The 24,274-nt window shown below is 37.7% G+C and overlaps 2 protein-coding genes across 4 annotated transcripts in view; both read left to right on the top strand.

The window, feature by feature from the left end:
• Nucleotides 1-9,223, top strand: part of dgkaa (diacylglycerol kinase, alpha a) — a 39,097-nt gene extending 29,874 nt beyond the window's left edge. The window contains exons 14-24 of the mRNA XM_015046476.1: nt 614-687; nt 1,069-1,143; nt 1,544-1,629; nt 1,721-1,810; nt 1,900-2,060; nt 3,467-3,531; nt 3,807-3,897; nt 4,012-4,198; nt 6,173-6,290; nt 6,453-6,513; nt 7,826-9,223. Of these exons, the coding sequence (XP_014901962.1) occupies nt 614-687; nt 1,069-1,143; nt 1,544-1,629; nt 1,721-1,810; nt 1,900-2,060; nt 3,467-3,531; nt 3,807-3,897; nt 4,012-4,198; nt 6,173-6,290; nt 6,453-6,513; nt 7,826-7,900 (1,083 nt within the window). The 3' untranslated portion in view covers nt 7,901-9,223. The remainder of the gene's footprint in view (nt 1-613; nt 688-1,068; nt 1,144-1,543; nt 1,630-1,720; nt 1,811-1,899; nt 2,061-3,466; nt 3,532-3,806; nt 3,898-4,011; nt 4,199-6,172; nt 6,291-6,452; nt 6,514-7,825) is intronic.
• Nucleotides 9,224-10,956: 1,733 nt separating this feature from the next.
• On the top strand, nt 10,957-24,264 carry tamalin (trafficking regulator and scaffold protein tamalin). 3 transcript variants are annotated; one of them, XM_015046474.1, is made up of 9 exons: nt 10,957-11,080; nt 11,185-11,384; nt 14,205-14,257; nt 15,151-15,205; nt 17,415-17,517; nt 19,385-19,478; nt 22,256-22,322; nt 22,708-22,774; nt 23,530-24,264. In XM_015046474.1, exons 2-9 carry the CDS (start codon nt 11,187-11,189, stop codon nt 24,021-24,023), a joined length of 1,131 nt encoding a protein of 376 aa, XP_014901960.1. In that variant the 5' UTR covers nt 10,957-11,080; nt 11,185-11,186; the 3' UTR covers nt 24,024-24,264. The 3 variants fall into 3 exon arrangements, with proteins under 3 accessions (XP_014901960.1, XP_014901959.1, XP_014901961.1); XM_015046473.1 differs by having other exon boundaries at nt 10,961-11,384; XM_015046475.1 differs by lacking the exons at nt 10,957-11,080; nt 11,185-11,384 and adding an exon at nt 13,449-13,566.
• Nucleotides 24,265-24,274: the final 10 nt, after the last annotated feature.

Here is a 24,274-nt window from a genome sequence, read left to right as displayed (position 1 = left end):
CAGTACAAATACATTTTTATTTTTGAGTAATGGCTACATTTTACTTTTACTTGAATAAAAATATATTGAGGTATTTCTACCTGAGTAATATTTTGGGGTACTCTGTTCACCTCTACCAGTTGGTTGCAGTGGATTTTATTTTGCAGTGTCAGATTAAAGGTGCCAGATTACCAGTGCAATCCATTGATTTCTGATTTTGTAAAAAAAAATAAAATAAAATTACATTTGTGCTCTGCTTCCTGTTGATAAATCATGTTAATTAACTTTAAAATACATTGAAGTCACAAGGTGATAAAATGAGAGTACCTGTTTAGAGATGCTTTGAAACCATAATAATGCAACATTTATCAATATATTTGACTATATTGATGATTTTGATGATCGCACTCATCAAAATGTAACTCGCTTCTCAACTGTTGTCTGAATTTTTTTTTAAAATTACTTTTAATTTAATTTTTTTTTTTCTGACTAGAAACACTTTGAACTCCTTTGTCACTGGGATGTGCTGCACAAATAAACTTGATTGATTGATTGATAAGTTTGAGGACTTCTAGCACTGTTGCTAGGCAACTAATCGTCAGTGTAGTAACTTTATCAAATGTTTATCACACAGATCAGCCCCGTGCCAAACACTCATCCTCTCCTGGTGTTCGTAAATCCTAAAAGCGGTGGCAAGCAGGGCGAGAGGTGAGCACCACAAATGTATGCAAAACACAAAATATTACCAGGTATTTTTATCTGGTTTCTAATGCAAAGATCACGATAAACTTGAAATTAGACAAAACTAACTTTCAAGTAAGTTTTCAGCAAGATATATGAGCTTGTTTTAAGTCAATAATTCCTTAATAAAAATGAACAAGTTCTAGTTTCACTGGCAGATTATTTCACTAATAACAGGGAAATGTGTTGAAAACTTACTTGCAAATTAGTTTGCAAGTACCCTAATTTTACTTGCAAAATTAGAAATAAATAAAAGTATTTATTTCAAAAATAGTTGGTGAAAGTTTGTGTTTTTTGAAGTGGATTTCCGAATGAGCACGTTGCTGAACTTGTTTCCATGTATTTCAGAGTCCTGAGTAAATTTCAGTATTTGCTGAATCCGCGGCAGGTTTACAACCTTTCCAGTGGCGGCCCCGGAGCCGGGTGAGTTACTCCAGTGGTGTCTGCTGTCAGGCCCTCATGTTGCCGCTCACAGAGTTCAGTAGAAACTAGCAACTTTTACTTTAGCAACCTTTTGGAAAAAATGTTTTAGCATGCTGTACTTTTTACCTGAGTAATTTTATAATGAAGTGTTGCTACTCTTATTTTCATTTTGGTCATTTCCACATAACTTCATGGTTTGATACATCTGATGATGTCATTTTTAAATATTAAATGACTGATATTTTAATTAGTTATCAGTATTTCTTTTTGCCAAACACTTTTTTACTCTTACTTCTCCACTTTTTACTTTTGCTTGACTAAATACATTGAAGTATTCCTCCTCCTACTTTAGTACAATTCTTTGCTTCTCTGATAATTCACATCATCATCTGGATTTCAGACTGAGTTTCTTCAGAAACCTGCAGGATTACAGAATCCTGGTTTGTGGTGGAGACGGCACAGTCGGCTGGATTCTAGATGCGATAGGTGAGTCAATCTTTGCAAAAAGAAGCTCGCATAAAGACTGTCTTCATGCACTTCCTTTATTCTGCTTTTTCTGTTAAATTGTTGCAACCAGACAAAGCCAATCTGCTGGTGCGGCCTCCCGTTGCAGTGCTTCCTCTGGGCACAGGAAATGACCTTGCGCGATGTCTGCGTTGGGGTGGAGGTGAGAGCGAGTTTGTACTTCACAAAAAGATGCAACGTTTGTTTTCATTATGCAGCGATCGGAGTCTGCCTCGTCCTCTGCTTTGGCAGGGTATGACGGCGAAGATCTGGGTCGTATTCTGAGAGACATTGAGAACAGCTCCCAGGTTCTGATGGACCGCTGGAGTGTGGAGGTGATACCGGACGAGGTTCAGGAGAAGGGGGATCCAGTGCCATATGAAATCATCAACAATTACTTCTCAATTGGAGTTGTGAGTAAATTGTCTACATTTTTTTTAGGTGCTCCAGGCACAAACTGTGGAAGGATGGGAAGCTAAAATAGCATTGAGCACTGAATTTTTGAGTAACAAAATTATTTATTTACCTAAAAATATTCATTTGCAAAACAAAACACATGAATCTGTTTAGCATGCAAAAACTGTGCAGTAGATTTGTTTGTGTCTTAGGGTACAGGCTAATTTTTCTAGCTAATCAGTTAGGCTGTTTAGCTTAGCATAGTTTACTGTATGAAACTCTTTTTTAGTGTTATTATGCTAACTATGTCAACTTAACCTGCCTATATGAATAGAGACGGTCACTTGGCTGTGTTCTCCTGCATTTACATTTAAATATTAATTAATATAAAATGTCCCATTTTTTAAATCTAAATAAACTTGAAACAATCAAAATTATATTTTAGTGGCAGTTATGGAACAACAGAAGGGCAGAGGCTAATTTTTCTAGTCAAACAATTAGCCTGTTTAGCTTAGCATAGCTTAGCTGTATACAACTTTTATTTTTTAGTGTCGTTTTGCTAACTGTATTCAACTTACGTATCATCTTAAAGTCAAACTTATTTGAAATAATTAACAAAAGAATATTAATGGCAGTTGAAGAGCAACAAATGGGCAGATGCTAATTTTTCTAGTGGCAAAATTAGCCTGTTTAGCTTAGCGTAGTTTTACTGTACGCAACTATTATTTTGTTATGCTAACTCTGTTCAACTTACTTATCAACTTAAAGTCACTTAATGTTACTTAACCAAACTTGGAACAATCAACAAAAAAATATTAATGGCAGTTGAAAAACAAAAGGGCAGAGGCTAATTTTTCTAGTGAAACGATTAGCCTGTTTAGCTTAGTTTAGCTAAACTGCTTACAGCTCTTATTTTTTAGTGCCATTATGCTAACTCTGTTCTACTTACTTGTCAACTTAAAGTCAAAATTACTGAGCCAAACTTGAAACAATCAACAAAAAATAATGGCAGTTGAAAAACAACTATTGAAATTTCCACTTAACTTGAAAAACACTTAGGTTGAAAAACAGGCTAATTTTTCTAGTTGAAAAATTAGCCTGTTTAGCTTAGTGTAGCTTAACTACACACAACTCATATTTTTTAGCGCTGCTGTGCTAAATCTATTCAACTTATTCATCAACTTAAAGTCAAAATTACGGAACCATTATAAACTACAAATCGTAAACTGTCTAGTTACCCCCTCTTCTCCATTATGAATAGTTTTTTTGTGCTGTAGTGTGAACACACATCAACCTGCCAGTGGGACTAGAGATAGTCCCTTTGCTATAATCTCATGTGTTTACATGTAAATGTTAATTAATGTGTCTCATTTTTAAATAGATATTCTGCATTGCTCATTGCTGTTTTCTGTTGCCTTGCCAGGATGCCTCCATTGCACACAGGTTTCATACAATGAGGGAGAAGCATCCTCAGAAATTTAACAGCAGGTAGGTGTGCTTTATTGGACTGCGCTCATTTTATTCCCTTATTTATCCAGCACAGGGTAAGAAAAAGCAGAATCCCACTCACATTCACAAGAAAACTGCTAAAAGATGAAAACAAGGCAATGTTGGGGAACAGTTGTCTTCAGTTCTGAGCAACACAGGTGGTGCCAACAGATGTGTGTCTGCGTCACCGCACGGCTTCTCTTCCTGAAACACAAAACGCTGTCTGAACGTGAAGCAACAGATAAACCTAAAAGACACATTTTTCAAATCTGCAGAATGAAGAACAAGCTGTGGTATTTCGAATTCGCCACTTCAGAAACCATCTCTGCTTCCTGCAAGAAACTCAGCGAAAGTTTAACAATAGAGGTGAGCACGTCTCACCCGAAGCAACACACCTGCAGATGTGCATCTAAATTTTGAAATAAGCAACAAACAAGGTCGCAGATTGCACGCTAATTGTTTTATCGCTCTTCCTCTCAGTGCTGTGGCACTCCTCTGGATCTCAGTAACGTGTCTTTGGAGGGGATTGCTGTCCTGAACATTCCCAGCATGCACGGTGGCTCCAACCTGTGGGGCGAGACCAAAAAAGCGGATATTAAGGGACAAGCAAGTCAGGAGGAGTCGGAAGTGATTGTCAATCCGGACATCCTGAAAGTGACTTCCCAAGGTATTTTCACCTCTGCTGAGCGATGGAAGTAAAACCTCAGCACAACATGTGACTTTGCAATATCGAAGTTCCTCTTTGCTCTGCAGAATCCATTAGCTAATTGTTTTTAAGCGATTCCAAATCCAGATTTTCTGTTGCAGCTGTTATCAGTTAAAAAGCTCATGTCCACAGCAACAAACCACAGAGTGACGAAATCAGACTTGCATTCGATTGGCTGCATGTGAAAATAAAATAATCAAATGGATAAGCACATCATTTACTGGGAAGCTCTTTTCTGTTGGACATTGTGTTCATTTTCTGCAGCTACAATGGGTATACATGTTATTCCTCATAGTCATCAGTATGGAGCTTCAACCCACATCTCATAATTGCAGCTTGTGAATCATACATATCCTGCCTCTGCCCAGCCTGTCAGATTATTTTCAGTCACGAGAAGCATTTTAAGTGGAGAATCCCTCACTGAGTAGCACAGTGAGGGGATCAGGGTATTTTATTTTTGTTGTAATTTACTAGAAACCTTTTGTGAGCTGGTGGAGCAGTGGCTGTTTGTGCTATTCTATGATTTAAGGGTGGTTAGGATAGGACAGGTCTATGGTCTACACAAAACATGTCCATTACATTTTGTGCTCAAAATTATTCTTAGATAATGAGATTTTAGTCTGCTCAGTTCTGCCTATTTTGAGTTTCTTTCAGAATTAGCTGTTTTAATCAGTTATTGTTTTTTTAAGCAAAGAGAAAAAGCAGAAACAGAACAAAGAGCTGCCTATACAGAGGATAATGCTTTGACTTCTTAGCAGAGTAGTGTATTCAACAATTATTATTCCGGTCCTCATTCTGCATTATAAAAGGTCAATTTTCTTCATTTTTTTTACCACAGTTATGCTTCTTGTAGCTTCAGTAAGTGTGCCAATATTTCCATCAAAAATATTTCTTCCACATTTGCTGTCCATTGATCTTCCTTTGACGTTGTTTCTTTTCCTTGTGGCTCTTTTGGCTTCATCTCCAGTCTACCTATATATAGATCTAAACAATTCATTGGCACTTCATGTTCTAGTATTTTCTGTAGCTCATTTAACATTATTTCCCGCCTCTTGTTGCTTTAAAAATTAGCTGCTTCTGGCCACGTCCCCCCAACTCAACGTTTACACTCGCAGTTGAAAACGGCTGCCAACAGATGTGAAATTATACAGCCGTACATATTTGGAAAGCATTTAGCAGTCTAGTGGTTTCTGGATGGTAGCAACAAAACAATAACAAAACGCTGGTCTGTTAAAAACATCTGACCAAAACCTTCTGGAACTTTTCCTGGGTTGCTAGGTGACGGGCTGGGCCTGGGTGGGGTTGCTAGGTAACGGCACAGTGCCCCTCCAGTGTTACTCAACAGTTCTTTTTTGAAACGGCTATTTTTCCAGACACCAAAAAACATTAACTTACTGCCAAAAACCAGCGAGATGTTTTTTTTAGAAGCAGTAGAGATCTAAATGGAAGCATAAAAACATGCAAAGTATGGGTTTTATATGTTTTTGTTAATGTTAGAAGGAGGAGAAATGGGCAAGTGTGACGGTTTGAAGGGTTTTCCTGATCTGAAGGGACCAGTACTTACACTGTAAAACTTTTGAAGGTGGTTTAACTTGAAAATCAAAGTCCACCTGCTGCCTTGAAAATGCAATTCAAGTCAACTAGAAAATTGTTTCATTTTAACTCAGAAGTGAAAGTTTATGAATTTGTTTTAGCAACGAGATAAGTTGTCTAAACATCGTTTTTTAAGTTCATTAATCTTAAATAGTGAGTTTTGACTTAATGCTGCAGTTTAAACCAAATAATTACTAATTAATTAATCTCTACATTTTTTAAGTGCTAACCTAAGAATTCAACTCTTGGAGGTTTGATAAAATTAGTAAAAAGTTAGCACAACCATACCTGAGTCTTTCTGATTAAACTGAGCTGTTTGTTTTCTCTGCTGGCGTTTGTCAGACCTCAGCGACCGCCGGCTGGAGGTGGTTGGCCTGGAAGGAGCCATGGAAATGGGGCAGATATACACGGGTCTTAAAAGCGCTGTGAGGCTCGCTAAAACTTCCCAGATCACCATCAGGTAGGAGCGAGTCCTTAAGACTAAATAATCACTTCTACTCCTGTTAATTGCAGCTGAAAGCAGATGTTTGGTGTACAAATTCACATTTACAGTAATATATTTTGGGTTTTTTAATCAAAAAACTCCATGCAACTTGACGATTTGTTTGTGTTTCATACTCAGGACGAAGAAACCGTTGCCGATGCAAATAGATGGAGAGCCATGGATGCAATCCCCCTGCACGGTAAATAAAACCTGGAAATATCATTAGAGCTGGAGTACAGCAGGGTTTCTGCAAAGTCTTTAAAACAATTATTAAAAAGTCTTAAATTTTGCCATCTCAGTTTCAGTCCAGAATACCCACAGAATATATTAACTTTAATTACTTGGATGTTGAATAAACCTTTTAGTTTTTTTTATTCCTTTCTTCTTCCACTGCATTTTTTTATTTTTTTTATTTTTTGAGAAATGGCAGCTTTGGGTACGACGTAGCATTTGAGCCGTTGTAGATAAAAGAAAAAATGTGGCAGCGGGGAAGTAAATATCTGTGAAAAAACCTCAGAAGTTTTGAAAAATTAAAAAGAATCGTGCATATTCTCTGATGTCAAAAAGTCTGGAAGAAAAAAAATCCTTTAGTAAAGGCATAAATTTATATTAAAACTAGAACGTTTTCTGACATTGTAAAGTCATATATTTCCATGAAAAACAATTCAAAAGTTTACAGAGGTTAAAAAGTCAAATATTAGTATTTTTGTCACAAATTATTTGTACCATAAATGATTGAAATTGTCCATTTACATTCAGAAAACATAAAAAAAAAATTCTGAGAAATTTTAGATTTTTTTCCCCCTTAAAATGTATTTTAAATTTTCTATTAACTGCCTTTAATAATTAAAAATTATTCTACTGTTTCTTGAAAATTATGACTTTACAACAACAAAGAATATCCAGGGTTTTTCTTTGTAAATGTGAGATTAACCTAGAAATTTGAGGGTTTTTTGTTGGAAATTTACTCCTCATATTTCTTTTTTTTTTTTTAATAAATAATGATTTATATATATATATATATATATTAAATAATGATCTGCAAGTTTTTAGAAAGTATTAAAAAGCCAAAAGTTTAATTGTCTCAATTTTATTAAATAAAAAGCCATTTTTTTGCAAAGAAAATACTATTATTTAGGTGATTACTATTATTCCATTTACTTTTTACTTTAATGATTTTATTTGTTTAATGTTCTGTACTTTTCTTATTATTACGCTTTTACTGATTTAAAGCCAGCCATTGTAAAAACCATAAAAACCTACTGTTGTTTTTTTTTTATGGAAATAAAATCTAAAAATGCATATTTACAACCTGCTCTTTTCCCTTGAGATTGTGTAGAAGCCATAAAGTACATATGTTAAGATTTGGTTGTATAACTAACGTAATCTAAAATTAAACATGCTTTGCTGAATCTTGCAGAAACCCTGTATAGGAAACATTTTTAATCGCTGCATTAGCTTCAGTACAATGTTTGATTTGGTAACGTTTTTAACCGCCTCTTGTTTTTCAGATTCATATCACACACAAGAATCAGGCGTGTATGTTGATGGCTCCTCCATCTAAATCATCAGGCTTCTTCAAGTAAAACTGACCGTCTTAATGCATGTTTACTGTTTATCCAGGACTGACACTTTTTGATATAGAATCAGTGTCTGATGTAGTTTAATATTTGCATTATAACAAAGAAAATAGGATGTTTTTTCCAGACATCTTGTGTCTGTAACACATTTCAAGCATGGCATCATATGAAAGCAGACCCGAATGTTAAACTATGTTTGCATTGTGGCCAAAAGGATTTTGGCCAAATTATCTCAGTGTTAGTAAAACTCTCCAGTCCTGCTGTTTCGAAGCTGGACAGCAGGTGGGAGTGCTGCTCTTTAGAAACTTTAGGTAAGGTGAAAGTGGCTGTGATCTTAAATAGGACAACTGTTTGGCTTCATGTGCCTTTATAATCATTTCTCTTTGGTTCTGATTAGATAGAAGACCGAGGTTTTCTGTATGTTTGCACTTGGAGGACTGACCATGTAGTATTCTTGTTTTGTTGTGGCTGTAAATATTGCTCTGAAAGCCAAATGTATGTTTAGAAACAAAGGTGGAGAAACACCTTTATTTCAAATTTAGGCTAATATTTTAGCTTTTTTTTATTGTTATTTTCGAAAATATACTTGAAAACTGTTTAAGGGAATGGAAAAACAAGCGGCCTGCTGTTCCTCTCTGTGTTTTCCAAGTTTTTTTTTACCCTTATGTGGACCAAACTTGGTTTTTCTGGGTTTGATTAAATCAGAGAGCTACTCATTAGTGATCATATTATCAATACATATTCTCTGAATGTGTTATGAGTTAGACTATTGATTGGGGCTATTTATTATAGTATACATACTTAAATGCTTTATCAGCTGTATCATTTCAGTATAGCTAGAGAATGTAAAAGTAATAACTCCATGTAAAGATTTTAATAAATTGTCTGGGATTCAGTTTGTGTTGTGCTCATTTAACACATTTAACAGAACATCGTGTAATTGATTCATTTCACCTCTAGGGGGCAGAATTTCTCTTCCAAAACTTTTATGAACTCCATGTCTAATATAAAATATGTATACGCATGTAGTAACAAGCTGCTGATTTGTGGTGTGCATTCATTTCTCTTATGATTTGATTCCCAGTAAAATACAAAGATTGATAGAGACTTGGTGCCTTGAAAAATCATTTATATCCCTTGAACTTTTCCACTGTTTGTTTGGTTAAAATCACAAATTTCAGTTAATTAGTTGTTTGGATTTTATGCTATTTACCAACACAAGCAAGAACAATCATTGTAAAGTGTAAAGAAAGGATTGTTGAATTAAAATGTATATTAAAAATACATGGGTTTCATGTGTTTTTACAAATAAAAATGTGAAAAATGTGACTTGCATCTGTATTCAGCTCCATTCACATTTGTCCTTGAATAAAAAGCAGCGAAACTTTCCTAAAAGGCTGTTTAACATGTAGATACTCAGATTACACTTGTGTGTAGTTTAATGTCTCATTTTAACTCATCTAGAGCTGCAAATGTTAAATATTTTTGTTGGGCTAGAAAATTTTTTTAATGTTAGAAAATACTCAGCAACAAAAATGAGATTCATGTTTTTGAATATTTGGTGAAACTGTCACCATGTTGTGACAGTTTAGCATGAGACAGATCATGTATGAATAAAATTGAGCTCCGCCTTCTCTCAGTGCTACCTAGAAACAACCAATCAGAGCCATGAGGAGGGTCTTAGTGCTGTCAATCATCCTTGTGTGAGAGCTACTCATTGCTCCCCACCTTCACCTCTATACTCTCTGCTACTTTTTCCTGACTACAGAAACTGTTATAAATGCTGAGGTAGCAGAAAAACAGCTTTCCTGGAACTGTTGTTGTTCTTCCACCATTTAACAGTCTGTACATGAGGATGATTGACAGCGCTAAGACCCTCCTTCCGGCTTTGATTGGTTGTTTCTGACTGGGAGCAGTGAATTTCTTCAGACTGCAATAGTAGAAGAGGAGGAGATTGATCTTTGCACATTTTATCTGGCTACATTACACTGTCACTGCCTCCTAGCGACAGTTGGCATAGTACCCCAAAAGTATTACTACTTCAACATACTTTGACTCAAGTAAAAGAAAAAAGTAGCCATCCAAGAAGTTACTTAAGAGTCAAAACTATTTGGGGTAACACTTTATTTGAAGGGGGGTGAATAAGACTTTCATGACACTTTCATGAACATGACATAACACCTGTCATGAACATGAATAAGCCTTCATGAATATTTATGACTGTCATAAAGCATCATTTGGTAAATTATGACACTTTTAATACAAAGTTGACATTATTCAAAATGTCTTTGTTATGACAACTTGACATTAACCAAGAAATCATTACTGTTTAAACTTTACCTTTAATAACATAAAGATAGTGCAATCAGTAATACTTTTATAACAAATTTATGTCAGTAATGATTTATTGGTTAATGTCAAGTTGTCATAACAAAGACATTTTGAATAATGTCAACTTCATATTAAGTGTCATAATTTACCGAATGACGCTTTATGACAACAGTCATAAATATTCATGAAGGCTTATTCATGTTTATGACAGGTGTGATGTTTATGACAGTGTCATGACAGTCTTATTCAACCCCCTTCAAATAAAGTGTTACCCTATTTGGTAATAACTGATCAAATAGTTAGTCATTTAATATTGTAAAATTACATCATCAGATGGACCAAAATATAAAGTTAAATGGAAATGTTGGTGTTTTACAAACCAAAATGACAATGATTCATGGAAGTAACAAAATAACAAAATCAGGCAAAAAAAAAAAAAAAAAAATCAAAATCAGTTTCTTTCATGAAACTTTAACAAATCCTTCAGGTGTGTCTGTGTGTAGTGAATTTTTGATTAAAACATGTTTGTTTTTCATTCATTAAAGACTCAAATAAGATCAGCAAAACTTCATAATAAAATTCCTCAAAAAGTACAGCGCAGTAAAAAATACTCCGAAAAGTAACTTTTGTCCACTCAAGTAAATGTAATTGAGTAAATGTAACTACTTGCTACCCAACTCTACTAGTCTGATTCCCTTCAGTGTGAAATGTGAAAGGGAAACGCCCGAGGCGCTCCTGAAAGCATCACAGCCAGGGCTCTTGGCACTCGTTACGTCGCTGGGAGCTAATGAGTCCCCGCCTCCACCGCCTGTTGAGCGGCGGCTCTTCACTCCCAGGAGCCGCAGTGAAGTTCTGGTGAGCTTCACGTTGAGGATCAAACTTTCGGCATCTCTCGCCGTCGGCTTGTGTCACACTTTGTACCGGACAGTCTGGGCTACATTTCATTCACTTCCCAGCAGCAATGACGTTCCGGAGGCTGAAGAAGGTGAACTCCAGCGGGGTGGACGGAGGATCCGCATCACAGGACAACGACATTTATTTCCCGTCGTCAAAGTCGGACAGCTGCAGGACGGTGGACCTCCCGGCGAACTCCTCCGAGGTTTATAACTACAAGACTCTGGCTTATTCTGGGGGCACGCTGCCCAGAAACTTCAAGAAGGTAAGGCTCAAAAATCATTTTATTAATTTCACACCGTCAAATTTACCTTTTAAAGTTATTAATTTATTATTTGTAGAAGTAAAAATAAAAGAAAATCTGATTTTTTTGTTTTTGTTTCTATTTACACTTTTCTTTTTTCTTTTTTTTTTTTTTAAATTATACTCGTAAATAGCCAGCATTATCCTCAGTCATCACTAAAAGCAGCATGTTCGGTCCAATAGCACACATTTGGGACAAAACAGGGGCGGTTCAACCCCACATGGGGCCCTTACTGGAATCGTAACGGGGGTCAGGAGCTTCCAACCACATTCAGTCACTATTTTTCACTTTTGTCCTTTCATATAGTTGAGTTTTTGGTCATTTTTCCCAGTTTTTCTTTTTCTGTTCTTCTGTTCTGGGATGTTTCATACCAACGTTGCATCAGTTCATAAAACCAGTTTTATGTTTACCTGCTTTAGTTTATAGTTTAGTGTGATAACGGTATAAAACTCTTTCATATTTACAATAATATATATATAGATAATATGGGTTTTCGCTGTGAAATTTCTTCGGCACTCAATTGAATCACAATCATTACATACTTATCAGAACATACAGTTAAATTAAATTTAAAAATGGAGAATTTTTCCTACTTTTCTTATATAACTCATTAAAATATTAAACCACCAAACAAAACTGATACAGTACATTACTAAAGCCAGAATGCTTTGTTTATAAATGAGAGTAAGCTGGGATGAAATGGAAACCAGAAATTAATATCATCCACGTAGCATAATCAAATTAATTGACTTTACAACAAATTGTTTGTTGCTTCATTTAATAAATTAAATTAATCCAGATCTTAATGACATTTGCTGATAATTTTAAGTAGTTTGCCCTTATTTTGTTGACCAGGTCTTTATGGTAATAAGAAAACATCAAATTATTGTTGACAATAAACATTCAGCTGGATAAACATGTAATTTAAATGCAAAATTTTAATAAACTGCACTGAAATGTATTCAAATACCAAAATATTGTGTCCAAGCAGTGCTTTGTAATTTCAGCATAACACAAATTGTACACCTCTAATGGAAAGCGAATCAGTAACAAAATATTTTACTCAGGAAGGCAATTTTTTCAGCCACACTGTAATTTACCATAAATGATCAGATATTTAGGACAAGTTTACCCATGATGCATCAGATCGAGCTGCCCTGATGTGGTTCAGGATCTGAAGTAGCACAGTTTCTTTTACTTGATCTAGATCTTGAAATAGATTAGAGTGATGAGCACGAAATCTGAGAAATCTAAAATCTCTTTCAGATCTTATCTTTTGATGATTTTTGTACTGGTTGTGGTTTTAAAAAAAAACCCTGCTGACCTCGACTCCCCGAAAACGGTTTGATCTCCTCATTTTGGCTCTGCTGGAAGATTAAGTCATTGATTTTCAAGTGACTGACATTTCTTCTTCTACTCTGTCCAAGAATGACATCAGTTTTCTGTCTCATTCTGGTCACTCAGCATTTTTCTGCTCTGGGTTTTCTCCAGTTGTTCGACACTAACTTTGGCCTGAGACAGACATTTGGGGTGTTTTCACAACCGATACTCCAGTGGACTCGGTTTGATCGGGAACCAAAATTGCAACATTTGCTACATTTTCACTGTGTCAAACAATCCAGGCTAATTGAAAAACCAGTTCCCCACAGCACATTTTCAGCAACAAGGCCAATCGAAGTGCTAAAATTAAATTTTTGCTCACATTTTGCAGAGATGGAAGTTGCGCTCAGTGTCTTCTTTGGAGGTTTTCAAGTCGTTTCCTTCAGTAGTTCTTGGTGCAGCGCCGCCACAGGCGCGGAGGGGAACAGGTTTTTCAGTTAGCTTGGATCTTTTGTCACAATGCAGAGTGAAATCGAACCGAAGTAGCTGAAAATGTAACAAATGTTGCAGTTTTGGTCCGTAATCAGACCGAGTCTCCCGGACTATCAGGTGTGAAAACACCTTTAGAGAATCCCGTCTCCACAACGTGTTGTACAGTGCGGCGCAGTTATTAGGAACCCCACCCACCCGCAGCCTGCAGCGGGGCCAACAACACCGCATTGTGCGCACTCAGGGACGGAGACCCCGTCAGGTCCGCCCCCGGCTGCTCCGTGTGGGTACTTGGGAATAAATGCCCTCATTGAGACAAGTGCTGGACAATTCTGTAAGTGTTGGGACATAAAGAAAGCAACATTTTACTGGGCAGAGAGCCTCTGGCACAAAGCAGGCTTTCATGGGAGCAACATTTGAACATGATTGAGGAGATTTTCAGCCAAAGTGTCTGGATGGTTACATGTCGTTTTTACAGTCAGGTAGAGCAGGAGCCTGACCTGCTGCTGACTTTGGTTTATCTCTCAATGCGCTTATTGTAGCCCAGTGTTTACCACAGAGCCTTGTGCGTTTCTGTTTATAGCCTGGAGTTTGTGTGAATGGCTCTAAATAACAAATAAATCAACAGTTTGTGCGCTTCGGGGGCAGCTGATCTGCTGTGAAACTCAGGCTAAACTTAGCTTTAGGTCTAATTTCCAGTTGAAAGTAAACCAAAAGCATCCCAGACATGCATGTCTAGTTTCACTCTTATTATTTTCGAGCATAATGGATCAGTGGCTTAAAAACACAAACAAACAACCTGCCACGCGCTTGCTACTGCTAAACCTGACAGACTGGTCGAAGCAGTTATGCGTACATCCTGCACATGTTGGACACTTTTGGGGAGGGGGGAATCCCTTGTGAGTAATCTGGCAGTGACCTCAAGCAGGTGTCTGAGATGTTTCATCTCTCGTTTTCGTTTTCTCCTCACAGGGTGGAGGCTCGCAGAAGTGGAAACCCCTAACGCTGCCCCCAGAACCACAAAGGTACAATCTCCTCTTCGTCAACGTCAGTCACAGCTTTCTTCTTCTTCTCTCACTCTGACGCCACGACTGCGTCATCGCAGAGTCCATGTCCAAACAGAGAGCTTTTGTAGATTTAGGTTTTCGTGAGATTTGTAAAGCGTCTTCATGAATTTTTATGTCTTCTGCTGGTGGCATTTCATTGTCCTGTGTCTCTGTGACGTCCACATGGACACAGAGGACGTCCTGTACGGCCAGCAACTTGTCCTCTCATGCTTTTCAGACACTGTACTAATAAATCCACATATCCCAAAAGCCTCTTGAACTTTTCCACCGTTTGTCCCAATGCAAAGACAAACGTCACTGCAATATTTTGGTATTTTATGTGATTCACCAACAGAAAGTAAGGTGTTGTTTTGATGTAAATAAAAAAGAGAAGTCTGATTATTTTTGTGAAAAACACCTCATGATATAAGGGTTTCGTATCAGTCAGTCGATAATTATTGATTAGTTCTTTATTTTAAATATCGGAAACTGGTTACGTGACCTTATTTTATCCAGTTTTCACTTCATGTTTTTGTTTTTTATTTTTAAGCAGTTAAAGTGCTGCTACACAAGTTACTCAACTGGTTGTTGGTAGCATTAATTAACATCAAGGTCAAATAACTCATGGAATCACTTAATCAATATCTATTGATTAAGTGATTTCTGAATGCAGTAGATTGTATTGGATCTTATTTATGGATGTCAGAGTTTTACATTTTACATGTCAGCTGCTTAATTGGTTTATGACAGCAATAAAAGTTGCTTTATTTGAGAACAACTTGCAAATAACTGACTTTCATTTGGTTGTACTAAAGATGAGTTAATCTTTTTGACTATTTTGGTTTTAAATCATATTTTCTTTCTCCCTTTAGGAAGGTGGTGGACTTGGAGAAAAATGAAGAGGAGGCCTTTGGTTTTGAGATTCAGGTAAATCACACGATTAATGAGGATTTCCTAGTTTTCTAAAATGTCAAGTGCCATTTAATTCTCATGCTTTAAAGCGTCAGAAACAATCAAATAATTTCTACAGATTCACCGATCCGATATTAATATCTCTATCGTCTCAATATTGAAAAAAACATCTATGTGCCAGATCCATAAGCGCAGATCTATCCGGTCTAATTCTTTACTTTTTGCTCTGAGTGACGTCATGCTTTATTATTTCTTTTACATTATATTTATATTCCCTAATTGCACTTTCTGCACCATTGAAAGAAGGTTTATTATAGTTTATTTTCACATGTTTGACCACGTTAGCCAGCCTATTGTATTACATTGGCTGTTCTCATAATTGCACTGACAGAACAAATTAAAGTTGTGTTGTTTTTACTTATTTTACCAGTTTTGAAGCTATTGATGCGTTAAAGTGTGCTGTACTGATGCAGAGTTATCATATAAATGTGTAATTTTTCTGTATTGGAACAATATCGGCTGATGCTAAACCTCAGATATCGGTATCTGAGAAAAGTGCATTCCTAATGATTTCCTGCGTCTCTGAATCGAGTTGTTTCTTTACGCCAGCGGGAGTAAAAAGGTCATGCATCAGTCGAATAACTTGTTCATGTTCATCCCATGACTGAAGCCTTTTTTCCCCTGCAGCATCTTTATTTTAAGCGCTGTGGTTTACTCACACGTTGTGGATGTAAAACCTGCTCTACTCTCTCCCACCATGCCAGCAGGAACTTTACTCACAAATCTCCAGCCCCCCTGCAGCGCCACGCCTCACTCTGTTTTTCAAACTCATTCTTTGAATAGTTTGCAGAAATGATCAAAAAGTATGAGCACAGCATGGATATTATAATGTGCTGCTGCTCGCATAAAGTCTCAGGGACTGAAGGGCTTCTTCTAGGAAAAGACACGGTGTTCTATTTGCGCTTTCGTTAGGCGTTCCCGCCCTTCCTGCCCGGCTGCGGCCAGAAGGAAGTGAGGCCATGAGGAGCAGTTTGATGGCCAGCAGAGACCGCCATGAATGTGGAGTCTCGCGTTTCCTGGTGCTTTTCCTTCCTCCGAGTCGGTACTGTGGATATGGAGCTGGGAATGCAGCATGCAAATGTGAAATTTGCCTTTCAGTGATATTTGCATGCTAACATGTTTACCCTGCTGGTTGCTGAGAAGGAAGCCGGTAGCTATAAATACAGGCCAGATCTGAATCATTTCAAATTTCCACTGGCACTCTCATGCAACCTGGATGCATGCTCTAACTGGAGCAGAACCTGTGCAAGGCAGATGCAAACTTTTGCAACATTTGTCTAGTTTTATTGTCCTTTTTTAACCGGTAATGGCCTCTTCAGCAGCAGCATGTTAACTGTCTAAAAGGTGTCTGGTATGGGGAAGTGTATTTTTGTCCTTTCTGACCTTTGTGCAGAGGCGCTATGGCCACCGAAACAAGGAAGTTCATTGAAATGCATGTGGAAGTAACAAGTCAGAGTTTCCAAGACAACAAAATATAAACGTTAACGCTGGCATGGAAGTACGCAAATAGTTTAAAACAGCAAAAATAAGGAAACATGTTGTCATATTAAGCAAAACTGTGAAACTACAGAAATACTCTACAAGGCTGCTGAAATGTTTATTTATAGCCGTTATGGGCATGAACGTCATTTTAATTTAGGGTTTTCAAAAAGGCTTTTATTTCAGACAACAACTTGAATGATTCCTATAAACTACAATTGACTTCACAAGTTTTTTTTTTCTTATATTAAGATTTGTATCTTTAAATGTACTTCTTTTAATATTGTACAATTTTGTATGTTTTTTTAATTATTTGTCAGAATAATCCATTTACAAAAATAATTGTTAGTTGCAGCCCTTGTTCAAATGCATCATTAAATATTACTCTTCTATTCAAGCCCATGATGAGTCTTTAAGTTCTCCGTTCGGTTTGTTTTGGGAGGCGAGAGGAAGCGGCTCTTCTTCTCTGCTTGCGTGCGTCACCCATGTGCGTCCTCTGTGATAAAACGGTCTTTCCGGTACTGTCCGTCACGACTTCCTCTGCATGCGGTTCAGTGGCTTTCTGTCTCTGATGTTGCACCGATACCACAATATTTCAGAACATCAGAAGTAAGTCGGTTTTGAAAGCCGTCTAAAAAGAGGAAGACTTGTTTCACCTTCACGTTCTCTGTTGTCTCTTTCCCAGACTTATGGCCTTCACCACCAAGAACCAAACTCCGTAGAGATGTGCACGTTCGTGTGCCGGGTGCACGACGGCAGCCCGGCCCAGCTAGCAGGACTTAAAGTTGGCAAGTGAACCTTTTTTTTTTAAGTTTTTGTTTTTTTTCGCCATGGTTTACTTTTTTTGGGGATGAAACCTGAAATAACCTGAAAAAATGCTTGAAACAAACAAAAGGGAAGAGAGCATGACCAGAGTTTCCTTTGTGTTTTTATCAGCGGACATTGTGCACATTACATCAGCACAAACCAACCTGCTGCTTGGTTGTTTTGGGAAGTTGAAATGTGGCTGCTTGATTTGACATTTTTCCTGCTAACAAACAGCTATTTCAGCTGACACATGCAGCGCCTTCGAAAAAGCGTTAACACCCCTTAAACCTCGTCGCAAAAAACTCAAGAGACACAAACTGCTGCCAGAAGTGACCCTCGTTGCTAAATAAATTCCACCTCTGTGTAATTTAATCAGTTAAAGCGAGCCCGATCATTTCTATTTGCATATTTGTTTTTCTCTTTCCACCAAAACTAAAGGCTTCATTCACATGCATTTGGTTTTTATAGACGCTTCATCGTTCATTTTATTTGTTCTTTTAGTTGTTTTGTTTATTTATCCTGAATATTTGAAATATCTTCCAGTTCCAGAGTTAAATGTTTGCTAGAAATTAAAGTTTCATCTTTGAGAGAGTGAACTTGCATTATTATACCATTATATTACTTGAAAATGGTTTCAAAACAACAATATTGCCGTTCATCTGGGATGATTTATCGTCCAGAAACATTTGTTATCATAACAGTTTTACTTCTTAAAACTATAGAGTGAGATTTCTGCCCAGTCATCTTTGCAAAAAATATATCAAACAAAAACATTTTCTAACCGTTCAAGTCTTACAGAGTTGAGTCACTTTTAGTTTTTAGTAGAGGTGAGCAATGTGGACTTTTAATTTTATCGCAATATTTTATGGTGCTATTCTTCTTTTAGGTAGCATGGCACAGCTTTTATAACACCAGGCAAATATTGTTTTAAAATTTCAAATAGGCTTCTTTAGAAATTAAACTTAAAGAAGTGGCATTATTACCAATATGTTACTTAAAAATGGTTTCAAAACAATATTATCGTTTATCGCAATAACTTTTGCAACAATTTATCATTCAGCAAAAGTATTCAGTTTGTAAATGTGCAAAAGATTATAGATAATAACACTAAAGGACCTCCTGTTGTATTTGCCATTAACTGTATCGACTCAGGGGAGACTGAAGACAAATGCATGCCACACTTTTCAGAAAAAAGAGAGGGGAAAAATGTGTTATTTTTCTTCAACTTACTTTTTTTTGGTTTGTCACATAGATTCCCCCAAAACGGACTGAAGCAGTGAGTAAAACACCAGAGTGATAGTTGAGTTTGAAGCAGAAGAGGTTCAGGAAAGGACAGGGAATAAATAAATGTGAGCCGACACCAGAGAGCTTCTGTGTGCCTCAGTAAATTGTCTCTGCTTTTGAAAGTCGTCACGGCTCAGTCACGACTCGCCGAGCGCCACGTCTCCGCCGGTCAGCGATGAAAGAGAGAAGGTGTTTATCTCTTCCAAATCCAAACTGGATGTGTCAGTTCCACTTCTTTCACTTCTCGCTCGCTGTCCTATCTGGACACAAAGCGCGTCGAGTCCAAACCACATCTAATTACCTCATGCCACTCTCTAAGAAGATGAAAAGGCTTCAGCTACTTAACGCCACACACATGTAAAATATTTGGGTTCTTTTCACCGTAAGGAAACTTGGAGTGCAGTGACAATTTGAACGCCACGCCTGCACATGTGCACTTCACATGTGCAGAGGTTTCATCCCTCGGTTGGCTGCATCTTCAGGAAATTAAATCCATATTGACTGGGAGCATCGTGACCTCATGGCGGTTGTTTAACACGTGTGTGTGTGTGTGTGTGTGCGCAGGGGACACCATTGCAAGTGTGAACGAGACCGCCGTGGAGGGATTTCTGCACAAGGACATCGTTCAGCTCATCAGGTCATGCGGCAACACACTGAGGTACGGCTGCTGCTAACGATTATTTTTACAAATCAATTGTTCTAGCGATTAATCGAATAAAAAATTTGCTCATTCTGTGATATAAATTAGTAGAAATACATGAGCAGATGCAACTAAACAAATAAGTAATTTTTAAAGAGGAAAATAAATATTCTATTGTCTAAAACGCTTGACCATTTGTAAAAGGTTCTGGGTGGAACATACTTATAGAGAAAAGTTTATTATTATCTTGACAGCAAAATATGTCTATTTTTTGTACAGGTTTGTTCTGGTTCCTACTCTTAAAATGTTGTTTTTTGAGTCTGTATTTTTCAGTTAATTACAAAATTAATTGACAATTATTTCAATAATTAATCACGATTAATCTGATTAATCGATTCAGCCCTACTCTCTGGTGTAGTTTAAAAGGCTGCTTTTAAACTTTAAACCTCAGCTTAAACTTTCATCAAATGGTCTTTTGTGAGTCTGCATTTTCCAGTTAGCAGTTAATTGATTACATAATTAGATGACCGTTACTTCAATAATCGATTAATCTGATTAATCGTTTCAGCCCTACACTCAGGTAAACAGTTAAAGGCTGCTCTGGAGCTTAGACCTCACCTTAAACTTTTAAGTTAAAGTTTGTAAAGCACATTTTCAGTTGATTCCCATCAGACCAGTGGAGAAATTCAAACAGAAGTTGAGAATATTGTGTGCCAAACCCCTGCTGGTGATGATTGGACGAGTGTCTTCTGTAACTTCCTGTCCAGACGGTTAGGTTCTGAGTTTCGTACCGAGTTACATGAGGACAGACGAGCGTTACCTGATATCCGTCCTCCATGTCCTCAGGATGTGTCTCTCAGCTGTGTCAATGTTGGAAACCTGCTGAGCCGCTCCTCAGTTATGTCACCAAACAGTTTCTGCAATTCACTCCGACGAGTTTCTTTGCCAGAAGAGCTAAGAGCTGAGTCAGCGGAGAGGGAAAACAAAACACAAATAGTCGACTTTTTCTGGTCCTGAAGTTTCATTTCCTACTGCTCACGTTGTAGAGCTGAGAAAGTAAAATGAGAATGTTTTCATTCATCTTTTCCAGCTGAAATTAAATTCCTGTTTTTGGTCCTCTCAGTTTTTTAGCTCCAGGTAAAACAAACCATATTTATGGAAACATAAATATGGTTTATAAAGTCTACTGGCTTTGAATCTGACATGATGGACGTTTCCCAAAACTGTGACAAGTTTTAATTAATATATTCATATAAAACCCATATCTACCTTAAAATCCAATTCACCACTAATCAAAGTGAAAATTAAACTACTACTGACTTTAGTTAAAGTATTTTGTTCACACAGAAAATTCCTGATTCCTTTAAACAGCAAAAGAGGATTTTAAAGCGAGATGAACAGTTTTATTTCTTTTACACCAAATGATTGAAAATGCCAATGCAGCAGTTTTTGTACCTGGTTTTTTAAAAGCGGCAACACTTTTTAGATATTATGCTTCTGTTTCCATCACTTTTATCAGCTTGCTTCCCCACCCACAGTATTTAAAAACCCGCCGTGACTTTTGGTTACGATATACCGAACACTCATTATAAAAGTCGCAGAAAAATGCTAAATAATGGGAATTTGAGCCAAATTAGGGACAAAATTCAGCCGTTTGGAGCTCCTGAACTCAGTCACAGTTTACAGTAGAAAAACGGTTCAAAGTTTAAGCTTCTCATGGAAAGTTGAGCTTTGACTGACTAAAAGTTTGTTTTGATACCGTTTGTTTTGAACACAGTAGGAGTTTAAGCTTCATAAATTGTTGTTTGCTGTTTTTCGCTTGTGTCTTTAAGAAAGTGATGACGTCAAGCACTCTAGGTTTTGACCTGAAAAACTATCTATTTAACATGCTGTGATGGGTTTAGTCTTTATCTCTTATGCAGTTCGTAATGCATCAAATTGTTGGCATTTTTGTCTACTTTCACGCAGTGCGTCTCCTAATGTTGCAGGACATGGGGTTTTCTGTCAAATCCACCCAAAGTGCAGTGTAGTCGCACTAAAACTCCCATTCACTTCCATTATATTTCAGCTGCTTTTTTTCCCTCAAACCTCTTTTTAAGGGTCTCTTTAAGTCGTCGTATCGCTTCTATACAACACTGTAGACTTATAAAAACTCAGGCATGGGGCCACCAGAGGCTTCTACCTCTCGCTGTTAAGCAACATTTTGATACAATGTATCGTTTTCGCACAGCACCTGTTTGTTTGAGATTGAATTTCTGTGGGGGGTTTTTTCAGAAGGGACAAAAATCAGCATAGCAACCAATGACTCAGCATTTTCTGATTGAATTTTCTAGCTTGTTTAAATAATTTCTCCTGTTGTGTGTTGAGTCCCTTAGATGTTGCTCTCTGTCTTGTTTTTTGGGTGTTTAATTTGATCCACGCTCCGCTCTTATCCCCTCGTTCAGGCTTGTTAAAGATCGAAGGAACAATTAGTGCGGCCAGGCTGTAGGCTTTAAGGGTTTTATAGTCGGACGTCATCAAATTACACCCTCTGCTTCACTTATTAAAAGTGCTAGTGTGTAAATGAGTTTCTTACTTTGTTCCCCTGCTCATGATTAAAGAGCGTTTGCGCCGTCAAAGTGGAAATGGTTCATGTTTATCCTTCCACGCTGCTTGTAAACGCCAGTCCTGTTTTGGACTTGTGAAAAAAGCCTCTCATAGAGTTTCTTTAACAGCTTTTTTCTGCCCTTGTAGGTTTTATAAGTGCTTCCTGTTGAGCTTAATAACCCTGTGGTCTTTTGGTATTTCATTTTAAGGCTGGAGACGGTTTACAGTGACTCAATCCGAAAAGCTGAGCTCGAGGCCCGGCTGCAGTATTTAAAGGTGAGTAGTTTCCCCTAAGCTTTTTGTTTGTGAGTCAGACTGATTATGTGTCCAGTAGCCTTTCACACCCACACACACACATTTAGGTTATGTTAAATGCTACGCATTGGGACCCCTTCCCCCTCGCTCCACACCTGTCTCCAGAGTACGTCCGCCTGTTGCATGAAGCGGTCAGACGCAGGGAAGCGGCTCAAGTGCACAAGCTTTCCCTAAAGATTACAGCAGCTGTTCTGCTCTAATCCAATGCAATACAGCCACTATTATAGATACCAAGCCAGCAGTTTAAACATCAACCTATTAGGTGCTGGTATTTTATTTTTTTCAATGTGTGAAGAAGCTACTTGCTTTGTTTGTAAAGGAACAAATCTTTTGCTTTTCGCTGCAGCAAACGCTTCATGAGAAGTGGGATGAATATCGTTCGTTGATGGTGCAGGAGCAGAGGCTTGTCCATGGTAAGTCATCATTTTAATTCACTACCTTCCTGATGCCAGCTTTCATTTTGCTCATAAATAGATGAATATATTTCCATATTTAGATCTGAAACGCTGCAAAAACTCACAATTGGACAAAATAAAAGCGTTTTTGGTCCAGTTTCTGGTACAAATGTCTCAGCACACTTGAAATAAAACAGAACAAACTTTCCAGTAGCTTTTCAGCAAAGACATAGGAGCTTGTTTAAAGTCAATAATTCACTAATATTTAGAAAAAGTACTTGCTCCACAGGCAGACTTATAACATGGGAAAAAGTCTTGTTTATACATCTTGTTTTTCATCAATATTAAGGATTTACTTGCTTAAATCAAGTGCCTATTTCTTGCTGAAAAGTTACTTTTAAGTTAGTTTTGTCTTATTTCAAGTGTACTAAAATATTTGCACAAGAAACTAGACCAAAATTACCTCAAGATATTGTTTTGTTTTTTTGTTTTTTTTGCTTTGTTTGTTCTTTGAGGAACGTTGCTGGATTTAGTGTTTTCAGGCAGCACAATGCATAAGCTCTTAATTTCCAATAAAATTGGAAATGTTAACTGCATTTTCCGCGCTGCTTAAATAGGACTTTTATGTCTGTTTCCGTCAGCAATGGCAGGAGTAAAATAAGTCAGAAATTTGCATAATTTAACCTTTTTGCCAATAAATTCCTTTTATATGCCATTTTTTTAAGTCCAGATGTTGTTGCCTGCTGTGCTGACGTTGCTCTCGTCTCCTGCAGGTATCGTAATGAGCGACGCTGCTCTGTACGAGTCCCTGGAGTCTGCAGGAATCTACGGCAGCCTCGGAGCTCCCAGCCCCGCGGCGCAGAGAGCCCTCCACTGCAACGGCAGCACCAGCAGCAGCGCCAGCCTCCTCAGCACGGCCACCGAGGACGACCCGCTCTACCAGACCTGCCAGTACCACTCGGACAGCTACATGGACTCGAGCAGCGCCGACAAACTCAATGAGCAGCCGCCTTCCCAGAGGCAGCAGCGCATCCGACCGACCAGCGAACTCCTCACCGTGACCAAGACTCACCTGACCCGCAGCGCCAGCACGCGCAGCTACGTGAGGGGATCTTCGTCATCCTCGTCGTCCGTGGGCTCGGCGGAGAAACAGGGAGGATTCGGCTCGCTGCAGAGAAAACCCAAACAGAAGAGCTTCCGCAGGCGTCTCCTCAAGTTCATCCCAGGTTTGAATCGACCGCTGGAGGAAGAGGAGAGCAAACTGTGAGCAAAGGACAGAAATAAAGACTAAAAACAACAAAGACTTTCAAACTAAAGTGCCAAAGAGAACAGCAAATAGCCTCCAAAGAGGCTGTTTGCTGAAGCCTGACACCAAAGCAAAGTGGCTGCATTGCTGGAAAGACCAGTGGACATAACTTTTGCTTTGGTCTGTCTCAACTTCTAAGTTATTTATTTATTTTTACATGTTCTTCTCATGCAGAAAGAATGATGTTTCTTTTTTTTTTTTTTTTTTTTTTT

The sequence above is a fragment of the Poecilia latipinna genome, unplaced genomic scaffold (assembly GCF_001443285.1).
Source record: "Poecilia latipinna isolate Pla-1442-1.1 unplaced genomic scaffold, P_latipinna-1.0 Scaffold780, whole genome shotgun sequence".
In the NCBI taxonomy this organism is placed as follows: domain Eukaryota; kingdom Metazoa; phylum Chordata; class Actinopteri; order Cyprinodontiformes; family Poeciliidae; genus Poecilia; species Poecilia latipinna.
The sequence above is the reverse complement of the archived record's forward strand: the minus strand, read 5'-3'. Positions and strand labels throughout refer to the sequence as shown.

Excerpts from the sequence above, each read along its gene's own strand:
- tamalin (XM_015046474.1), top strand. The coding sequence starts at position 11,187 with ATGACGTTCCGGAGGCTGAAGAAGGTGAACTCCAGCGGGGTGGACGGA. Across the intron at positions 15,206-17,414 it reads CCTTTGGTTTTGAGATTCAG|ACTTATGGCCTTCACCACCA; the intron begins GTAAATCACACG and ends TCTCTTTCCCAG. Across the intron at positions 17,518-19,384 it reads GCTAGCAGGACTTAAAGTTG|GGGACACCATTGCAAGTGTG; the intron begins GCAAGTGAACCT and ends GTGTGTGCGCAG.